Genomic DNA, 20,442 nt, shown 5'->3' on the forward strand with positions numbered 1-20,442 from the left:
GTCGTGCTAGAGAAGGGGGGGGGGGGGGGGGGGCGACGGGCAGATGAATGTGAGAGAAGTGCGTGTGCATGTTGCCGCGAGTTGAAAGGCAGGAAGTCGTATGCTTGGAAAGAGTGCACGTCTGAATGTTGTTGTGCTACAGAGGAAGGGGTGGGTTCAGCAAAAGGCGCGCGCTGGACCTTAGAGAGGGTAGAAGGAAGAAGCAGATGGTGTGCGTGAATGTGAAAGAGTCTGGGGGCTGTTGGTTGTGTATTAAAATGTTTTTAGAGAAAAGCGGGCATAAAAGTAGAAGGGGGGTGGGGGAACGTGCAGATGAATGAGAGAGAAGCTATGGTGTGCGTGTTGCCGTGCGTGAATGGAAGAGAGACTGGGAGTGTGGGGGGTGGGAGAGAGAGTCTGTGGGCTGTTTGAGTTTGGTGTGCGTGTTTCCGCGAGTGAGAGGCAGGAAGAGCTCGACCTGAATATATCAGAGCACTTTTCATGAGCACCAGGCAGTTGTATTACAGAGGGACACATTCATTTCTAGGCACAGGGAGATTGCATGATTTGCCAAGAATCACAGGATGGTGAGTGTCCCTGCCGAGACGTGTTTGCATGTTTGACAGAGGAGGAAAGGTGGGAGAAGCTGGCTGGGGAGGGGGAGGAGAAATCAGAGTAAGGCTGTGGAACAGATGGCTGGGCAGAAATGCGAGTCATGGCAATCAAGCAAGCCTTTGAAGAGCAAGGCAGGGGAATAGAAGCGCATTCACGATCACGAGCACTTCTACAAATCCGGATCGTAAAAAGTCAGCTTTGTCGTTTGGTCGCAATAGGTCTCTCTGCGAGACCTAAAAAGCATAGACAAACCCAAAGGGCTGGCCACCAGTGCCATGCCTAATGTTTATTTTGTGACGGTGTGATAAATCTCCTTCAAGATGACCATAGTTGCTGCAGAACTTTCCAGTACTTGACTTTCTGGCAGTTCCCGTTTATCACTACCCACAATTAAGACATTAAACAAGCATTGGAAATGCAATAGGTCTTGCATTTGTTCGAGCTATTTGCATTATAAATGCAAATTGTTTTTAGCTATGCAATAGATATGCCCTCCTCACTTTAATAAAATAAAGAACTCTGTTGTGTTTTTTTAATGTAGTAAACCTGCAAGGGTGCCGTCGTGCTGGGAGTGAAAATGGCAGTTCTGACTCCCAAAAAACAAGCAGTGATGTGAGGGTGCTGTACCACAGGCTGTCACTAGGCGTCCCTTGGGACCTATTTTAGCCACATATCGTACAGCACCCTGCAATATGGGTGCACAAAGGATATGGCACAGCGGTGAGAGCTGCTGACTAGTGAGCTGGGGATCCTGGTTCAAGTCTGTCAGGCTGAACATCATGTGATAATGGGCTGATTTCTTAATTTCCCGGAGCCCATTGCTAGGTGCGCTATTGTAAACAATAGCATTTGCAAAGTAGCAACAAAAATAGCAGTGGCCTAAGAGGCGGGGGGGTCCTGCAGCAGTTTTGTGGGAGGGGGAAGCACAGGTAAATTAAGACATATGAAACAACTGAAGCAGTGTTGTGGGAGGAGTGAGAGGAAGGCACAGGAGATAAAGCTACAGCAAACAAATGATGCAACAGAAGTTCGTGGCACAAGAAAACAGAACAGATCACAAGCAATGAGGCAGTCCAAAATAAAAAAAAAGTTCTCTCGAAGCATAACCTGAACAGTAAGAACATATGTAAGAGGACAGTCCTTGTGGGAGGATACAACATTACAAAAGGAGGGGCTAACGCATTGAGGCAATTAGATATTAATTTGCACGATCTTAAATCAGAGAAATAGTATTACGTAGTTGCTGACGGCAGATAGTAGTCTTAACAGTGACAGCCAGGCAGTATGTCGCAAAGTCTCATATTCTTGACAATATATGCGTTTTTTTAATTAAACATGCCTGCATCCCTCCATTTCTAAACGTGGGTACCGATAGATCAACACTGAAATGCTATCTAAATACATCTTTATATTTTAATGCACTCCAAATCCCAGAATGCATCACTCAATAGCGGTCTCTTTTAACTTCTGTAAAATGGCCGCGGCTCCCACAAACGAGCAGCAAGTGACTGATAAGCACCGTGCGTATGCAGCGAAGTAGCCCATTGATACAGGTAATGCCACACCAACGGCCGTGCCGGCCGCGTTTGTTTGTACCTCAATCCCGTTAACCGTGTGGTGATTTAAAATGCGTTCCTCATTTTAGAGAACGACAGACTCGCGGTTGAAATCGGAAAACGCAAATAATAAAGGGAAAGCGATTCCGACACTCTACAGCCCCGGCCGGGGCGGTAGACTGGGGGCGTGAGGCGGCGCCTCGCTCTGCAAGGATACAGGTATGAGAGTTCCCGTATTCTGGTTCCTATATTAGATGCACTACGTTGTGGTAAATCTTTAAACAGCTAAGCACTCATGAGTGTATTACCCAAACAGGTAGACGTGACATCGATTAACGGGAAGACAGTTTCTTTATGGTGGTGAATATTACAGGTACGATAAGTACATTATATATATAAGCATCCTAATTTCCATCTAAACGTTCCGGGTTGTTATAAGCAGGTCATGTGTTGTTTAAACAGGAATAAAGGCAAGAAAAGATATCCCTCCGCCCCTCTTTACATCGCAAGATCGCTCAGGTTAAGGTATGAATTCCTTAAGTTTCAACAATAGGTTTTTGCAATGCCCTACGATTACGCATTGTAAATGTGGACAATTTTTTTGTTCATTCCCTAGATTGTTTTTGTGTAAAAGTGTCCCCTGTTGAGACCTGAAATAAGGATTGTGTCCACGAATAGAAATCATTACAGGTCAACTCCATAGGAACATACAGGTACATTTATTTTTATCCAAACGGTGGTTTCCCAGAAAAGAGGCAAACTGGTTGTATTAAAACGTTGTTTTTCTACATCCTAACAGAAAAATAACAGAGCCCTGATGATAGTTTGGGCATTCACGGCCCGAACTTGAAACGCGTCGGCAAATCCAGCAAGAGCTAATCACAACATTTAGTGTGTTTTAGAACAAAATTGCCACATGCTTTCTTGCTCTTGTAATGAATTGGCTCTCTTCACGAAAATATATTTTTTTGATTACGAAATGGTTTAATATATTGCAAAATTGTGGCACTGCAATGTGTATTGTTTGTTGGATGTAATATTGATGTTTTTCTTTTGGATATTTTGAAAGTGTTTTGTGTTAATTGTTGATTGAGTAAGATTGTCAATAATTTATTGTATTGTGTATTCTCTTTCTGCCATTTAAAAAAAACTTTTGAAATAACTTGAATAAAAGGTATGAATAAATATACCGGACTAGATTTAATGAAATTGTTTATTTGGTCCTTAATCACAAATTCACTGAGAAAGGGGCACATTTTTGTATGTTAGACTAATATAGGGTCCAGCCCTCCCTCAGCCCCGCCAAGGACCTATCTCCTTTTGTGCGCTATATCCTAATTACGGAGAAAATTACAAAAAACAATTTGATGGACAGAATGTAGATCAATGTCTTACATTCACTCCAGTACAAGGATGTGGGCCTAAATCCATCGTTTTTTGCACTCCACACCACCCTGGGTCAGATAATGGCGTTATGCAAATCAGCTCTGACCCTGTGCCCCATGGGAACAGTCCAGTCCGAACTACAACAGCCATATCTTTCCCAGACCAGAATCAAGCATCCGAGGACCGGACCGGTTTCGAGGTAACACCTCTCATCAGCCCGGCTAGCTTGACTCCAGTGGTGTGGAGGCTCTGGGACCCACGTCTGAGCTACCCCAGTACACTCAGGGAGAAAATTACAAAAAACTATTTGATGGACAGAATGTAGATCAATGTCTTACATTCACCCCAGTACAAGGATCTGGGCCTAAATCCATCGTTTTTTGCACTCCACACCACCCTGGGTCAGATAATGGCGTTATGCAAATCAGCTCTGACCCTGTGCCCCATGGCTTTTGTAGTTCGGACTGGACTGTTCCCATGGGGCACAGGGTCAGAGCTGATTTGCATATCGCCATTGTCTAACCCAGGGTGGTGTGGAGTGCAAAAAAACGATGGATTTGGGCCCAGATCTTTGGACTGGGGTGAATGTGTGACATTGATCCACATTCTGTCCATCACCTGTTTTGTTTGCAATTACCGCCATAAGTGCGCTGGGGATACTCAGACGTGGGTCCCAGGCACTCCACACCACTGGAGTCAAGCTAGCCGGGCTGATGAGAGGTGTTACCTCGAAACCGGTCCGGTCCTCGGATGCTTGATTCCGTTCTGGGAAGGACATGGCTTTTGTTGTTCGGACTGGACTGTTCCCATGGGGCACAGGGTCAGAGCTGATTTGCATATCGCCATTGTCTAACCCAGGGTGGTGTGGAGTGCAAAAAAACGATGGATTTGGGCCCAGATCTTTGGACTGGGGTGAATGTGTGACATTGATCCACATTCTGTCCATCACCTGTTTTGTTTGCAATATCCTAATTACAGCATGTCTCGAAGGGACAGCACAAGCACTACCTAGGGGAGATTGAAAAAGCACTAAAGCAGATATGGTAGCACTTAAAATAAGGAAAAAGTTTCCACACAGTGTCAAACAACGATAAGGAGGGACCGTAAGCTGGCACAATTTTAAGGAATTTAAGTCTTAAAATCCATCTCAAAACTATACCTGCTATCTTGGAAAGGAATGCATGGAGAAGTGTTAAAAGAGACAATGTTATGAGAGAGCAGACATGATGGGGGGTGCAGTAGAACACCTTCAGCTTAAGGGCTATGAGGGTGACAGATGACATTTGTTGTATTGGTGGTTTTTTAACCTCATCCATGCTAGTGACGAGCTTAGCTCGTCATGGAGTACAGTTGAGCTGTACTCATGACGAGCTGAGCTCGTCACGGCCGTTGGAACGTTCGCACACGGGGCTAATTTCCCCGCTGTGCTGAACGTTCTAAAAACAGGTGCGGCCGTGACGAGCTTAGGTCCTCATGAGGGCAGCTCCGCTGTGCCTCATGACAAGCTCAGCTTGTCACCAGCATGGGGGCGCTGTGCGCCCCCCCCCCCCGCAAAGCAGGGGGATAACACCCCGCAGCGAAGGGGTTAAGCAGTGGTCAGAGCACCAAGACGGAACTCCAGGGGGAGCCATGGACCATATTTTGGAGGTGTGCTCTGGGGTGGATTGAATCAAAGATGGAGGTTTCTGAAGAACTGGAGTCTTGGAGCTTAAGCATTACAGTGGACAGCGTTGTATTGAAGAGATTCATTGTTTAGGGTTTTATGCACTTGGCAAATAGATTTTTTAAATTAAATTAGAAAAAAAACACATCTAGCATTGGCTGTAAATACCTGATTGAAAAAAAAAGGAACAGGGTAATAAGCGCTGGAAGGTCTAGCTAAAATTCACATGGCCACATAAACCCAAAAAGAAACTTCTAGCACTATGCTTGGAATCTTTCAGTAGAACAAAATGGTAAGCAAATCTGGGGAAACCATTAATTGTTACAAGCAGATGTAGAAAGGATGTACTACCCCATTACAATGTATGTTGCAACCCTGCTGTCCTTCCATAGAATTTTGAGCTGTTGATTTTGAGATTAAACCAGTTGATGAAAATCTACCCAAGATTTCATGGCTGACACATCTGACTCGTAGTTCATAGAAGAAGACTTCAAATGTAACTGGAAGTAGGTATCCCTTCAAGGTACCAGAGCTCATGTAATGCTAATTCTTATTCATATTGCTCAAATGATCACAAATGTCAGAGATTCTCTCTCATATGTTCCAAGAAACAAACTATCCAATGTGTTTGCAACACATATTGTAAACAAACATTAAAAATGCAATAGGTCTCGCCTTTGAGTAAGTTGAAGCCATTTGCTTTGCTAATGGTATTGTATAGCAAAGCAAATGGCTTTAACTTAATAACAAGCATTTACAATGCAATGGTTTTGCCTTTGTTAAAGTTAGAGCTATTGGCATTGCTCTTGACATTATTTTTATTTATGTTTTTTTAACATAAATAAATGGCATTGTCATTTACAATGCCACTAGCTTTATCTATCGCAAATGACACACACAAACACACACAGAGCCGCCCCACACACACCCCCACACAGAGCCCCGCACACACAGCCCCCCACACACACAGCCACACAGAGCCCCCCACACGCACAGCCACACAGAGCCCTCCACACACACAGCCACACAAAGCTTCCTACACACACAGCCACACAGAGCCCTCCACACACACCAACACAGCACAAGCAGGCAACAGGGGCAGACGGAGGCACAAGCAGGCAACAGGGGCAGACGGAGGCACAAGCAGGCAACAGGGGCACACAGAGGCACAAGCAGGCAACAGGGGCACACAGAGGCACAAGCAGGCAACAGGGGCACACAGAGGCACAAGCAGACAACAGGGGCACACAGAGGCACAAGCAGGCAACAGGGGCACACAGAGGCACAAGCAGGCAACAGGGGCACACAGAGGCACAAGCAGGCAACAGGGGCACACAGAGGCACAAGCAGAGCACAAGCAGGCAATAGGGGCACACAGAGGCACAAGCAGGCAACAGGGGCACACAGAGGCACAAGCAGGCAACAGGGGCACAAGCAGGCAACAGGGGCACACAGAGGCACAAGCAGGCAACAGGGGCACACAGAGGCACAAGCAGGGGCACAAGCAGGCAACAGGGGCACACAGAGGCACAAGCAGGCAACAGGGGCACACAGAGGCACAAGCAGGCAACAGGGGCACACAGAGGCACAAGCAGGCAACAGGGGCACACAGAGGCACAAGCAGGCAACAGGGGCACACAGAGGCACAAGCAGACAACAGGGGCACACAGAGGCACAAGCAGACAACAGGGGCACAAGGAGGCACACGCGGGCAACAGGGGCACAAGCAGGCAACAGGGGCACGAAAACGGAGGCACGAAAACGGAGGCACAAGCAGGCAACAGGGGCAGGTGGAGAAAACACAATTTTCAACAGCCCACTTGGCTCTGCAACAGTTGCCTTTGAAAAGCAATACGGCGTAATGGGCATGATCAAATCCCGTCCCCTGCATAAAAAACAACAGCCTGAGGCGACTGCTAACACAGATGTAGTACAAGGCATTACACGGCAAGGGTGCTGAGCACCCAGCCTCTCATACAGGCAGAACTACAACAGACCTCCCCCATCCGCTGTGCACCCATCTTGCCCTACACTAGACACCTGTCAAACAAGACTGCTCTACACCAGTCACCCAACCACGAACCACCGTATCTTTGCACCCAACCTCTCTTCCAAACTGTTCTACGCCAGACATCCTCCCCAACTGTGCACCCAGCCTTTCTTACAACCCGCTCTACCCCAGACACCCACCCACCCTAGGTGTGCACCCAACCTCTCCTTCAAACTGTTCCACACCAGACATCCACCCCAACTGTGCACCCAGCCTTTCTTACAACCCGCTCTACACCAGACTCCCACCCACCCTAGGTATGCACCCAACCTCTCCTTCAAACTGTTCCACACCAGACATCCACCCCAACTGTGCACCCAGCCTTTCTTACAACCCGCTCTACACCAGACACCCACCCACCCTAGGTGTGCACCCAACCTCTCCTTCAAACTGTTCCACACGAGACATCCACCCCAACTGTGCACCCAGCCTTTCTTACAACCCGCTCTACACCAGACACCCACCCACCCTAGGAGTGCACCCAACTTCTCCTTCAAACTGTTCTACACTAGAGACCCACCCTTCCCAGCTGTTCGTCCGGCTTCTCTTTCAAACTGCTCTAAGCTAGACACACACGACCCCAGCTGTGGACCCGGCTTCTCGCTGGCTCTACACCGGGGACACACCCACCCCAGGGTTAGCTGTGAGTCAAACAGCCTGATGTACACCACACCAGACACCCACTCACTCACTCCAGCTGTTCACCCCGCGTGCCAGACTGTTCTATGTCAGACACCCACCCTTCCATCCAAGATGGTCGCTTGCTGTCGAAGCTCCGTCGTCGGCTAGTACAACATCTCCAGCATTCCCCCCCCCCCCCCAAATGCCTCAACACCATTGCCAAGAAAATTGTGGCGCTGTGCGCCTGAATCAATCCCGAGTCCAACAGACATTCTCAATCTGTGTTTCCGACACCGGCACTCTGGGACTGCAGAGAGATGGACACAGCGACTTGGGCCCTGCTGCTGGAGGATCGGCGGTGAACTGCCTGGATGGTAGGCTGTCGCAATCTGGCCAGTTGCGGCCAGTTGCGGACCAGCTGAGGTGACTCACACCTCCCCATGCGCCATGAACGGGCTCTGCAGTCGGCCTGGTCGGCCGCGCCCGTTCCGCACTAAACACACTCGGCATTTCTGGGAGGCGACGTTGGGGACAGGGCCAACTGCATGCCTCGCTGCATTGAAAACGAGTGCTGGGGCGTAGGAGACGGTTGGGGGAAACCCTTCTGGTGCCTACCCCAAACACGCAGCGACTGGCCGCGCGGCTCTGTGGCCCCTTCGACTCTCTTCTTGTCGGGTGCCCGCCTGAGCCTGCTCCCGGGCCTGTGAGCGAGCCGCTACCACACTGCGTCCTTGAACTGAGAACCCCATATGATGGACATATCTCTATCCCTGATGTGATGTCTGGCTGCACCCCCTTTCATCTTTCAACACTTACCGCGGTCAGTGGCCTTGCGATCTACGCACTTTCACTGCAGAATTCTGGTGTGTCCAAGACTGCGCGCTCCTGATGCTCAACTGTCCCCTACAACTGGGTCCTCCTGGCGGCCAGGTGAAGAGCACAGCAAAGGCAGAGGATACGCACTAACAAGTAGTCCTGGACATGGGTATCTAGCTGCGCAGACTGTACTAGGCACTACCCATCGTCCTCTCTCCTGTCGGGGCGGCTGTGAACTGCGCCAAGGTTTTAACTATCCCCTTCTCCCACTGCTGTGCACAACGTGCGTCACTTGACTCCTTGTGGTGTCTGGACCCGCCGACTGCGACCAGGGCCTGTCCCTCACTCTGCATCCACATTGCACCACTACACCGCGGCATGGGCCCTTTGGGAAACTTACAGACAGAACGACCGAAGAGACCCCCACCATGGCGGACAATGCTCAGATTGCGGACAGAGTAGACGACCTCCCTTCATTGTCTGCATCGATGCTCCAGGAAATGAGGGCTGGTTTTAAGGCCCTCGATGGGCGATTTGACGCATTGGACAAAAGCCTGGCTGACATGGAGGCCAAAGTCCAACATGATAGACGCCTGGATGTTGCAGAGGGGGCAGGGTGGATGCCGTGTGTTTTATCCCACGAAGCAGAGCGTCTTCCGACGACTCGGGGCTTAAAGCAACTAGCCTCTAGCAGAGCACCGTGACGATCGGTCTGGGAGGCGAGCAGCGACAGGCTGGGCAGCCCAGACAGAGCGGCAGGTTGGAGAGGCACTTCTCCGGTCTCCCCGCGGGCGCCGCCATAGTGCTTGCCGTCTTCCTCTCCTTCTTCCCCGGGCTGCGGGGGGCGGGCACTTCCGGCCGGCCGCGCTAGGATTGGCCGGCCGGCCAGTCACGGGGCAGGAGAGACGCAGAAGTGCCGGCAATGCCGGACCAGACACGGGGGCGTTCCCGGCGTCGCGTGACGTCGGCAAAAGCCAAAGAATCTCGGGAACGCCCCCGTGTCTGGTCCGGCATTGACGGACAGGCCCCTCGTCCAATGGCAAGGCTCCGTTTACGGAGCCAGCCAATCAATGACGAGGGCCGAACCAAGCTACACTACAGTTCTCATCAGGTTTTCGCCTGCGCGAAAAAGCTGCGCAGAAAGCGCAGCTTTCGCCAGGCAAAACCTAAAAAGCGAGACCTATTGCATTTTCAATGCTTGTTGGCGATTGTGATGTTCCTGGAGAACAAACAGCTCGAATGTATCTTAAAGCCATTTCCTCTTACCTACCGGAGTTCGGGTACATCAATTTAAATGTGCCTTTCTTTTCCCTTCCATACATAATACAGTATTATTCATTAGTAATTGAGCAAACGTTCTTTTTCATATGATGTGTTTTCTGTTATACCATTGGAATTGTGTATATCAGCACGTTGACAGTATGCTTCTTCTGTTTGCAAAGATATATAATGCACTGAATTTGAGATGTAACCAAGACCTTCTTGGGTGTACTTAGAGAGAAGACTACACGTTAATGTGTGTATTTTCTCCGTACTAATATTGTAGTAGAATGCTACCTATATTCATTGAAGGCAGGCTTCATGCCCATCTTTATAGTGATTTATATACTTATAATAATTTCAGAGCATTTTTAGAGGCAGTCTCTATGATTTTATAATTATTTTACGACTGACCGAGGGTGAATTAAATTGAGTAACCATTTGCCTTTTTTGCTTGCTGTAATGATTTCTACATTTCAAATAAACCTTCACGCTTTGTAAATTAATCTTGTCCTATACTTTTCACTCTTTAATTGTACACTGCAGTCCCTACAGCAAATCTAAAACTAATTGTAAGCTGATCTGGGACTTTTTTGACGAACAATAAACATAAAAAGTGAGAGTTTGACAGAAGACAACTACCGATGGTCAAATGATGTGAATACAAAGCAGCACAGATGACGCACCACCGCTAAAACACAACCATAGCATACATTTTTGCATTTCAGTAGCATGAGTTATTGGTGTTTGACGGCTCCTTTCTGGGGGTCCCTGTTATGACGTGGGCACTGTATTCAGAAGGAAGGTCCCTGAAGCCCGCGTGGTCCCCCAACACAACAGATAACCTTCGAGAGGTGCTGCTATGTAAGCCTGTCACGCGCCAACCATTTCAGTGACCTCTGGCTCCACCTGGGACCTATCAAGGCAGCAAATTACGGGCCCCGTGCTCTGCTTTGAGACATGCTGCATATGAATTAAAAACCTATGCCAAAACAAGAATTCACATTAGTATGTGGTGCGTGTTCTAGCTAGGTTTTTTTGTTTCAGTGGGCTAAATTTCGCAAATGTAAAGTAATATCTTTGCAAAGTGGCAAGGATAACTGCAAATCACTTGGAAAGTAATTGAGCAGATGTGAGTAAACATGCATTTACAATGCAATAGGTCTCGCCTTCGCAAAAGTTAGAGCTATTGGCATTGTAAATGACAAACTTTTTATTTATGTGTTGGTTTTGAAAACCGATAAATAAATGGCATTGTTATTTACAATGCCAATAGCTTAATCTCTCGCAAATGCAATACCTATTGCATTTGCAATGCAACAGGTCTTGTATTTACCCGAGTTTGAGCTATTGACATTGCAAATAACAATGTGTTTTATTTATAGTACAAAAACCAAAACATAAATAAAAGGTCTCTCACACTGCTGTCTCACACACTGCGGTCTCTCTCACACTGCGGTCTCTGGCGGTCTCTCACACTGCGGTCTCTGGCTGTCTCTCACACTGCGGTCTCTGGCTGTCTCTCACACTGCGGTCTCTGGCTGTCTCTCACACTGCGGTCTCTGGCTGTCTCTCACACTGCGGTCTCTGGCTGTCTCTCACACTGCGGTCTCTGGCTGTCTCTCACACACTGCGGTCTCTGGCTGTCTCTCACACACTGCGGTCTCTGGCTGTCTCGCTCACACTGCGGTCTCTGGCTGTCTCGCTCACACTGCGGTCTCTGGCTGTCTCGCTCACACTGCGGTCTCTGGCTGTCTCGCTCACACTGCGGTCTCTGGCTGTCTCGCTCACACTGCGGTCTCTGGCTGTCTCGCTCACACTGCGGTCTCTGGCTGTCTCGCTCACACTGCGGTCTCTGGCTGTCTCGCTCACACTGCGGTCTCTGGCTGTCTCGCTCACACTGCGGTCTCTGGCTGTCTCGCTCACACTGCGGTCTCTGGCTGTCTCGCTCACACTGCGGTCTCTGGCTGTCTCGCTCACACTGCGGTCTCTGGCTGTCTCGCTCACACTGCGGTCTCTGGCTGTCTCGCTCAGACCGTCTCGCTCACACTGCGGTCTCTGGCTGTCTCGCTCAGACCGTCTCGCTCACACTGCGGTCTCTGGCTGTCTCGCTCACACTGCGGTCTCTGGCTGTCTCTCTCACACTGCCTGCTGTCTCTCTCACACTGCCTGCTGTCTCTCTCACACTGCCTGCTGTCTCTCTCACACTGCCTGCTGTCTCTCTCACACTGCCTGCTGTCTCTCTCACACTGCCTGCTGTCTCTCTCACACTGCCTGCTGTCTCTCTCACACTGCCTGCTGTCTCTCTCACACTGCCTGCTGTCTCTCTCACACTGCCTGCTGTCTCTCTCACACTGCCTGCTGTCTCTCTCACACTGCCTGCTGTCTCTCTCACACTGCCTGCTGTCTCTCTCACACTGCCTGCTGTCTCTCTCACACTGCCTGCTGTCTCTCTCTCACACTGCCTGCTGTCTCTCTCTCACACTGCCTGCTGTCTCTCTCGCACACTGCCTGCTGTCTCTCTCGCACACTGCCTGCTGTCTCTCTCGCACACTGCCTGCTGTCTCTCTCGCACACTGCCTGCTGTCTCTCTCGCACACTGCCTGCTGTCTCTCTCGCACACTGCCTGCTGTCTCTCTCGCACACTGCCTGCTGTCTCTCTCTCACACTGCCTGCTGTCTCTCTCTCACACTGCCTGCTGTCTCTCTCTCACACTGCCTGCTGTCTCTCTCGCACACTGCTGTCTCTCGCACACTGCTGTCTCTCGCACACTGCTGTCTCTCGCACACTGCTGTCTCTCGCACACTGCTGTCTCTCGCACACTGCTGTCTCTCGCACACTGCTGTCTCTCGCACACTGCTGTCACACACACACTGCTGTCACACACACACTGCTGTCACACACACACTGCTGTCACACACACACTGCTGTCACACACACACTGCTGTCACACACACACTGCTGTCACACACACACTGCTGTCACACACACACACTGCTGTCACACACACACACTGCTGTCACACACACACTGCTGTCACACACACACTGCTGTCACACACACACTGCTGTCACACACACACTGCTGTCACACACACACTGCTGTCACACACACACTGCTGTCACACACACACTGCTGTCACACACACACTGCTGTCACACACACACTGCTGTCACACACACACCGCTGTCACACACACACCGCTGTCACACACACACCGCTGTCTCATACACACCGCTGTCTCATACACACCGCTGTCTCATACACACCGCTGTCTCATACACACCGCTGTCTCATACACACTGCTGTATCTCACACTGTGGGTGTGGGTTTCCAGCTCATATCTGGAGGGTGGGCGCTGCTGCATTTTATGGGATATATTTTTTTTTACATACTCCCCAGGGCATTAGTTGTAGCTTCAGAAGCTTTTATTTTGGGGGAGGGATGTTGGGGGTCAGATCTCTGCCTAAAGCCCCAACCCCTCATCATGACCTTGTGCCCTCATGCCTCGTAAAAGCAATTTGCTTATGATTTTGTCTCTTCATAGACACATCCCCTATAAGATCCTCCCTCCAAACTCTCTCCCCATCTTATTTTACAGGGGAGTCTCCCCTATCCTACTAAAGGTTTAATCACTATTTCAGTTTCTTGTTATTTCCCAATGTTCTAACACACATTTCATTCGTTTGTTTCAATGTTTAATTATTTCTGGTTTCCTAGTGACAACAGAAGATACAACTCGGCTGTTCTTATTTTCTATGGTTTTAAATAATTATTTCAAAACGTGTCAGTAATGGGGATACATTTATGGCATGGTGTTCCATATATATTGCCAACTGTGGACTTATGAATGTAGATGAATCGAGGAATATATGGGAATATATGTACTAAGTAAAAAGATTCATGCTGATGTCAGTGCACACGTAGCATGGACGTCAGTGGCTACCGCTTCCACTTCTGAATTCTGCATATTTATTCAAATCGATCAGGGTCAAATGTAAGTATTTTGTAGATTTTTTTTATTTCCTCAGATGCCACTATACAAGCACACAAAATTAAACAAATGAAGAATAAAGTAATCCTTAACATATTGAGTTTCATATCTAGAAAAAAAAAAGATGTTGGAACAGTGACTGAAATGCCACCAAGGCACAATGCACCACAGGAATGTGCCCCTCAGCGGGGCTTCATGGCGCTGAGTCAGCTCGCATCTGTGTACGAGGAATTGCTTGATAACTCCCTTTACATTGTTGTTGTTATCTTACAGCTTTTAACACAACGGTGCAGGCGATGGCGCAATGCTCCCACTTGTGTCACGATTGTAGGCGATCTATCTTGATCAAGGACTGGGGCTGAGGTGGTCAGGTACTGTATAATTATTCAAGGAGAATTGTTTGCACCCCAACAAGGAGAGAAGCAGCATCTTGGCCTCGTGTGACACACACGCGAAGTGATGTACTCCTAGCCAACAGCACTATGCATGCCGGGACTTGTAGTCCCACATTTGATGAGCAACGTGTAACTGCAGGTCCTGACATGCTTCGAGCTGATGGTTGACAAACCGGGGCTGACTAAAGTCACTCTCGTGACATGGGACTCGGTCGCCGAGAATGACATTAAACAGCAGTTCGATCGGAGATCTTGGGTGTCTCCCAAAGCTCTAGTCCGGCTCACCACCCCCACCTCTGGACTCACCGCCCCCACCTCTAAAATGAGAGCACACTGTCAGCTAACACAACGCTTACTACTCCTGCATAATGGCTTGTGTCATGCATATGTAAATGTCCTCTGAACAATGGCATCTTAATCATACATTAAATGAAAGCAGAGAAAACATCATTTGCAACTTTCTTTGTTCAAAAAAGCACCCCCCTTACAGGCCCCCACATACTCCCTTCCCCCACCGACCCCAGATTTTTATGTTTTACTCCGTCCTTAATCGAGTCATCTTTAATTTAGGAAAGAGTTCTCCAATTAGCCTTGTCCTGAGTTTCTTTTATTTTTCCAAATTGTCACACGTTCCAAGGTGGAGAAAGGTTTCTTTTTTAATTTCGGTTGCAACTCTGTGGTTGAATATGTGCCAAAATTCATTCATTGGATTGTCCTTAAACAACATTTTCCGTCCCAGTCATCGCGGCACCAGCGCTTTACTTATAACATTTTAAAAGTAAAGCGCGGGTGCCACGATTATACCAAAATGAAAGAAATAGAAAAAACATCTATTTCTTTCATTTTGGTATAATCGCGGCACCCGCGCTTTACTCTTAAAATGTTATAAGTAAAGCGCGGGTGCCACGATTATACCAAAATGAAAGAAATAGATGTTTTTTCTGTTTCTTTCATGTTGGTATAATCGCGGCACCCGCGCTTTACTTATAACATTTTAAAAGTAAAGCGCGGGTGCCGCGATTATACTAAATTGAAAGAAATTTCTCTTTTAGAGCCGTCCCACTTGGACGGACTACCCTGCTGGCGTAAAAGGTTTCTTATCTTCTTTTTATGGGGCCATATGTTTCACCCCAAAAGAAGATACACATTTTACGCCAGCAGTAAGTCGGGGAAGTCCATCCGAATGGGACGGCTCTAAAAAGAAAAGAGTACGTCACTGTGACCTCTTTTCCAATGGCTGGACACCGTTTAGCATGAACGGTGACGCCAGCCAATGGAAAAGAGGGGCGGGGCTTAATCCTCGCTAGTGAAAGTACGCTAAAACATTCGATCTCGTCAGCGAGACTGCGCATGTGCGCAGCCTACGCTAGCGGAGCCCTAAAAATCTAAAGATTAACTCCCATGACAGTTTTAAATCAGAAAAAAACCTGGATTATAATGTTAGCTCCTCCTCCATTAAGCACTGTGCAGTCCTGTACAGGTCAGTTTACCTTAGTTTACCTCAACTTATCTGGAAAAATTAGAAGATGTAGGATGGAAGCTCTATGTCAGTATAAAGAATGACGTACATCAAAATGGAAAGTCAACAAGTTGAACATGTGGTAAAAGCCAGCTGTGAATGAAGACCGCCCCTGCTGGTTTCTTTTTCAAAATCTGGTTTACGTTTGTGCAGTAATGTGAAAATCAATTTCAAGCCCCTGTGCCTAAATGGGCCCAAGGAAGGAACAGATTCAGAATAAGGCTTCACTACAATGCACGTCACCTTCTGAGACTCAGCCATACTAAAACAGATCAACAGGACAATGCTCTCAGTGGTAGGTTGAGTAAGCTGCAGAGAGCATTGCCTTGTGAAAATGACACTTGTCTACAATTTTAATAGTACTGTACGGTTGCTTCCTGGCAGGCAGCCAAATCCAAGATTTGGATAGTTGTTTTTTTTTTTTACATTACGAGTAAAATGGATTCTCAATTATACAAAAAAAATGTACTATTGGTGCTGAATTACTAGAAGCTAAAAACATAATTCAATCACACAAAAGGGACTTAAAATAATCACTAGCAAAGGAAACAGGTTTGGCTAAGTACCATCTGTGTTGTCTGCCCTTAATTTTAAAACCCAATAAAGAATGTTATAAAAAGGGTTGAACAGAGGTTGAAAAGCCTTGTAATGAGAGGTTGCCTTATCTACAATGTTGGGAATAATATATTAGGCATGTGTAAGGGCAGTACTATTTATTCACTGGGATGAAATCCTAGTTCTTCACCTTCAAATGAGTTTGAAATTCAATAGAGGCAGTTTTTCTCAAGGATTTGTTTGCATAAGAGGGACATTCGAAACAGATGGATATGTTTTGCTATATTAAAGGCATATAGACGAATATTTGCAAAAGGTGACCCAGGTTTGCATTTCCTTTGGCGGGGTGGGGATTACTGAATGAAATGCATAATGAGAAACGTATGTGATTAACTGGCAGGGATCACAGTAACATCACATCTGGTTGAACCTCCTAATGAATTACTTCCACTGCTATGAAACCCTGAAAAGATTAAGTACAATGCCTGACTGTTATACATACTCCCTTACCTCTAGGTCTTCTTTTTTGACAGGATTAGCTAAAGCAAAGACTGCTGGTTGAAAAAACGTTATCCTCACAAACTATTTATATGGATCCTCACCATTACTCTGAAATATTCACAGGTGTTAACAGGGGGCCTGCTTCAGGTTTTGAATTCTGAATGCCTATTTGAGTGAGTAGCCACCTACCAGCTTTTTGTTTGGAAAAAAGGATCCAAAATGTTTTTTCTATATTCACTCTGCCAAGCTTGTCTTCATCTCAATAATCACCAAGATTAACCTAGGATAATTATTCTTGGAGGAATTAATGTCAGAACCTAGTGTTTTAACTTTTCATTTATGAGAATAGTGTGTTCATTAACTGCAAATTTAATGTCACGTTTTTAACTGAAGATGTCAGCATTGCATCATCTTGAAACAATAACTGAATTTTTGTTTATTTACATAATTAACAAGGGTGTCCCAAACTCACCATTTCTTTGGATTTAAAAAAAACTATTTCCTACTTTAATTTAGGTTTTCTCCTTTCTGTAACAATGGATCACTCGGTCATTCCAGTTTACCAACTTATGGGACCATGGATGATCGGGGTACTTTTTAAGTGGCATCAAGTTCAGATCATCTGAAGAATCATTAATCTATATGATGCCACTATCCTAAGAGTCAACTATTCCTGCTTCGCTGAAAGATGAGAAAAAGTTTGGAAAAAGTGCACTTCTTAGTATAAATGAAAGTGTATCTGTCAAACAAGATACTAATGTGCAACCAATGTGGTGTGAAGAAGGTCGAGCTCTAGAAGAGTTAACACCGCTGCAGTGAAATCCATTTCCACCACACACCAGCAGAACACACAATGTACCCCAACAATTCACACTCCATTAAATGGATGGAATCATCTACACTTGGACCATAATGACTCCTAGAACCATATCTACCCCACTTGTTTGGAGGGTTGATGAATAATATATCTTCCATCTTTATCACAAAACATTCTACAAATCTTGAGAGCTATAATTTCACCCAAGGATGATAGCGTACCATAATAACAATAAACCTCTACCCCTAAACCCCCAACTAAGATTAAATGGGGATTGAGAGGTCAAAATATCTCAAAACATACCAATAATACATGTGTGCCAAAGGCAAAATTAGCAATAAAAGCGGAGGCTGTGCTTTTTGAACGTACCAATCGAGGCCTATTGGCTACATCAAGCTTTGCGGTCATGATCAAATGACCGAGTACAAAGGAAGCCCTTCTGCAAATTAAATGGAAGAACGTCAAATGGTTACACCGCTAATACAGGAAAGATAAAATACTAATTTGATTCACATTAACAAAAACAGTCCAGAAAACTCTAAACGATAGATTAACTCTCAAATATCAAGAAGTACGTAGAAAAGTCGAGGGAGGCATAAACCTGTGCAAAAACAAAACAACGTGCTCACAATGCAACAAATTCAAATGACATCATGGTCTTTTAAAGACAGTGTCCTAAGCAATAGCAAAATGTCGTCTTGCATTGCAACAAAAGAACTATATTTGAACTAGCAGTAGGAATGACTACTGAGTTATCAATGTGAAATATCAGTTACTGGCCCTTCTATTTCATTAGTGTCTAGGTCACATAGTGCAATCAATGTATACAAAAACAAATAGTAAACAGGGCAACATATACGGACGATAGCTTTTAAAAAGTCATTGGTCTGCAACTATTTATATACTTAACTAGTACACAGATTCATGTAGGCATATGCAGCCCTTATATTTCATTGTGATTTGCAAACATGATTTGCAGCATGGTTAAAAGATGAATGGAAAATAAAGCGCTATGATGCAGCCAGCGCTGGCCGTGACACAATGCTGGCGGAAGAGCGAAGGGACTCCAAATTCAGAATATTAGCTCTGTCACTAACTAATCTATTTTACTTAATTCGAAAACATACCTGCACTAAAAGGGCATCAGTGTGGCTAAGTCTTAGCCAGATGAAGTTATGGCTTAACTAGAATCTCTCAATGATGCACATGCCTTCGGAAAGCATCCCCAAGCGAAATAAACTATAATTACCTCCACTTTAAAGCAAAGGAAACCACTTCAATGTCTTGCAAGTCCTGCCAAGGGAGACCATCACAATGTTGTTTGATTCTCGTCTATAATCAATGGCTACTTGTGTTTGGCGCGGAGTATTTAAATGGCCACAAAGCTGTTTTTGATATGTACAGAGGATGCTTCTAGTGGTGCACCATCAGAGTGAAGGATATACTTACACTGCTGGAGTTGGCAGCTGTCCGCTTCACTTCAAGCAGTGGTCCAAGCTCAGTCAGCTCTACTGCATCTGCTTCAGCGCGAACGTTGCTTGCAAGTACACAGTCTTGACCACTCGATGATCCCTTTCGAGAAGACATCTGGATGAAGCCCGAAGCGTGTTTGTGGGAAGACAATATGGAGCCCCAGGTTCACGCCAAGCCTCTCCAGGGGCCGTAGTCAGGCGCGGGTCGAGGAACCCTTGTTCCTGGTCATGTACTATAAAGGAAAAGACACAGTTTCACCAAAAGGAACATCTTCTGTAGAGATGTCTACAATCAAAATATAAAAGACAGAATATAACTATGCATAATAGAAGCAATTGTCAAAACACACTTTATCCACAAACAAAATAGCAATCTAGTTGCCTGAACAGATATAGATACAGAGCCTTCTATTTATTTACAAAAAGATCACGGATTATGTAAAAGTCTCACTATTAAATGCATTTTGATTCTGTTTAACTACAAAATCAGGGGGCAAATGTAATTGTAAATGAAAGAACTAATCTAACACTACTCTTTTTTTACTGCTATCTACTTTTACATATCGGAATCAAGAGTTCACCCCAAAGCAACTGCCCAGAACTGAACGCATAAAAGCAAAAAAATATTTCAGCAAATCAAAAAAACACGTCATAGAAGAGGAAGTGTGACCCCGAAGACGCATTCAGAATCACTGAATTATTCAATAAGTAATTGAAACAAAACATCTGTAATATTCCAACCTGCACTCTATCTCTATTTTTTATTGAATAAACCTGGAGTTGGTAGCTACAGTTCCTCACATCTCCTATATGTGTATGTGTGGTACACTGTTGGATCAGTCCAAGTGAATTATTAGCAGACTGCCGAAATAGCTGAATTACCAATGTAATGGCAAGCCTCTTATTTAAGTTGTATACCTTTCCTCAAGACATTTTGTTTGAAGCTCTGTTTTTTGTACAGTAGATCATAATGTGCACATTACAAATGTCATCATCCTTCGCTGCACTCCAAGTGAGCCAATGTATATCTCCCTTTTTTTCTGTTCTCATTTTCAACTGTATATTTGGCACTTCTGGGTTAAATGTGGCGACAAGAAAATATGACACGGTATTAAACAGCTGATTCCATACAACCAACCTTATAAATGCGCCTATCAATCCGTTCATTAATTGCTCATGCAATATCAATCGCTAACAACTTTCTAGTCTGCTCTTTAAGCATACCTATTCAGCAGAGCACCTG

At 46.1% G+C, this 20,442-nt stretch overlaps 1 protein-coding gene across 1 annotated transcript in view; it reads right to left on the reverse strand.

The window, feature by feature from the left end:
- Positions 1 to 20,442, reverse strand: part of ADIPOR1 (adiponectin receptor 1) — a 367,296-nt gene that overhangs the window by 182,244 nt on the left and 164,610 nt on the right. The window contains exon 2 of the mRNA XM_086923078.1: positions 19,177 to 19,432. Within this exon, the coding sequence (XP_086779204.1) occupies positions 19,177 to 19,314 (138 nt within the window). The 5' untranslated portion in view covers positions 19,315 to 19,432. The remainder of the gene's footprint in view (positions 1 to 19,176; positions 19,433 to 20,442) is intronic.

The sequence above is a fragment of the Lissotriton vulgaris genome, chromosome 5 (assembly GCF_964263255.1).
Source record: "Lissotriton vulgaris chromosome 5, aLisVul1.2, whole genome shotgun sequence".
Classification (NCBI taxonomy): Eukaryota; Metazoa; Chordata; class Amphibia; order Caudata; family Salamandridae; genus Lissotriton; species Lissotriton vulgaris.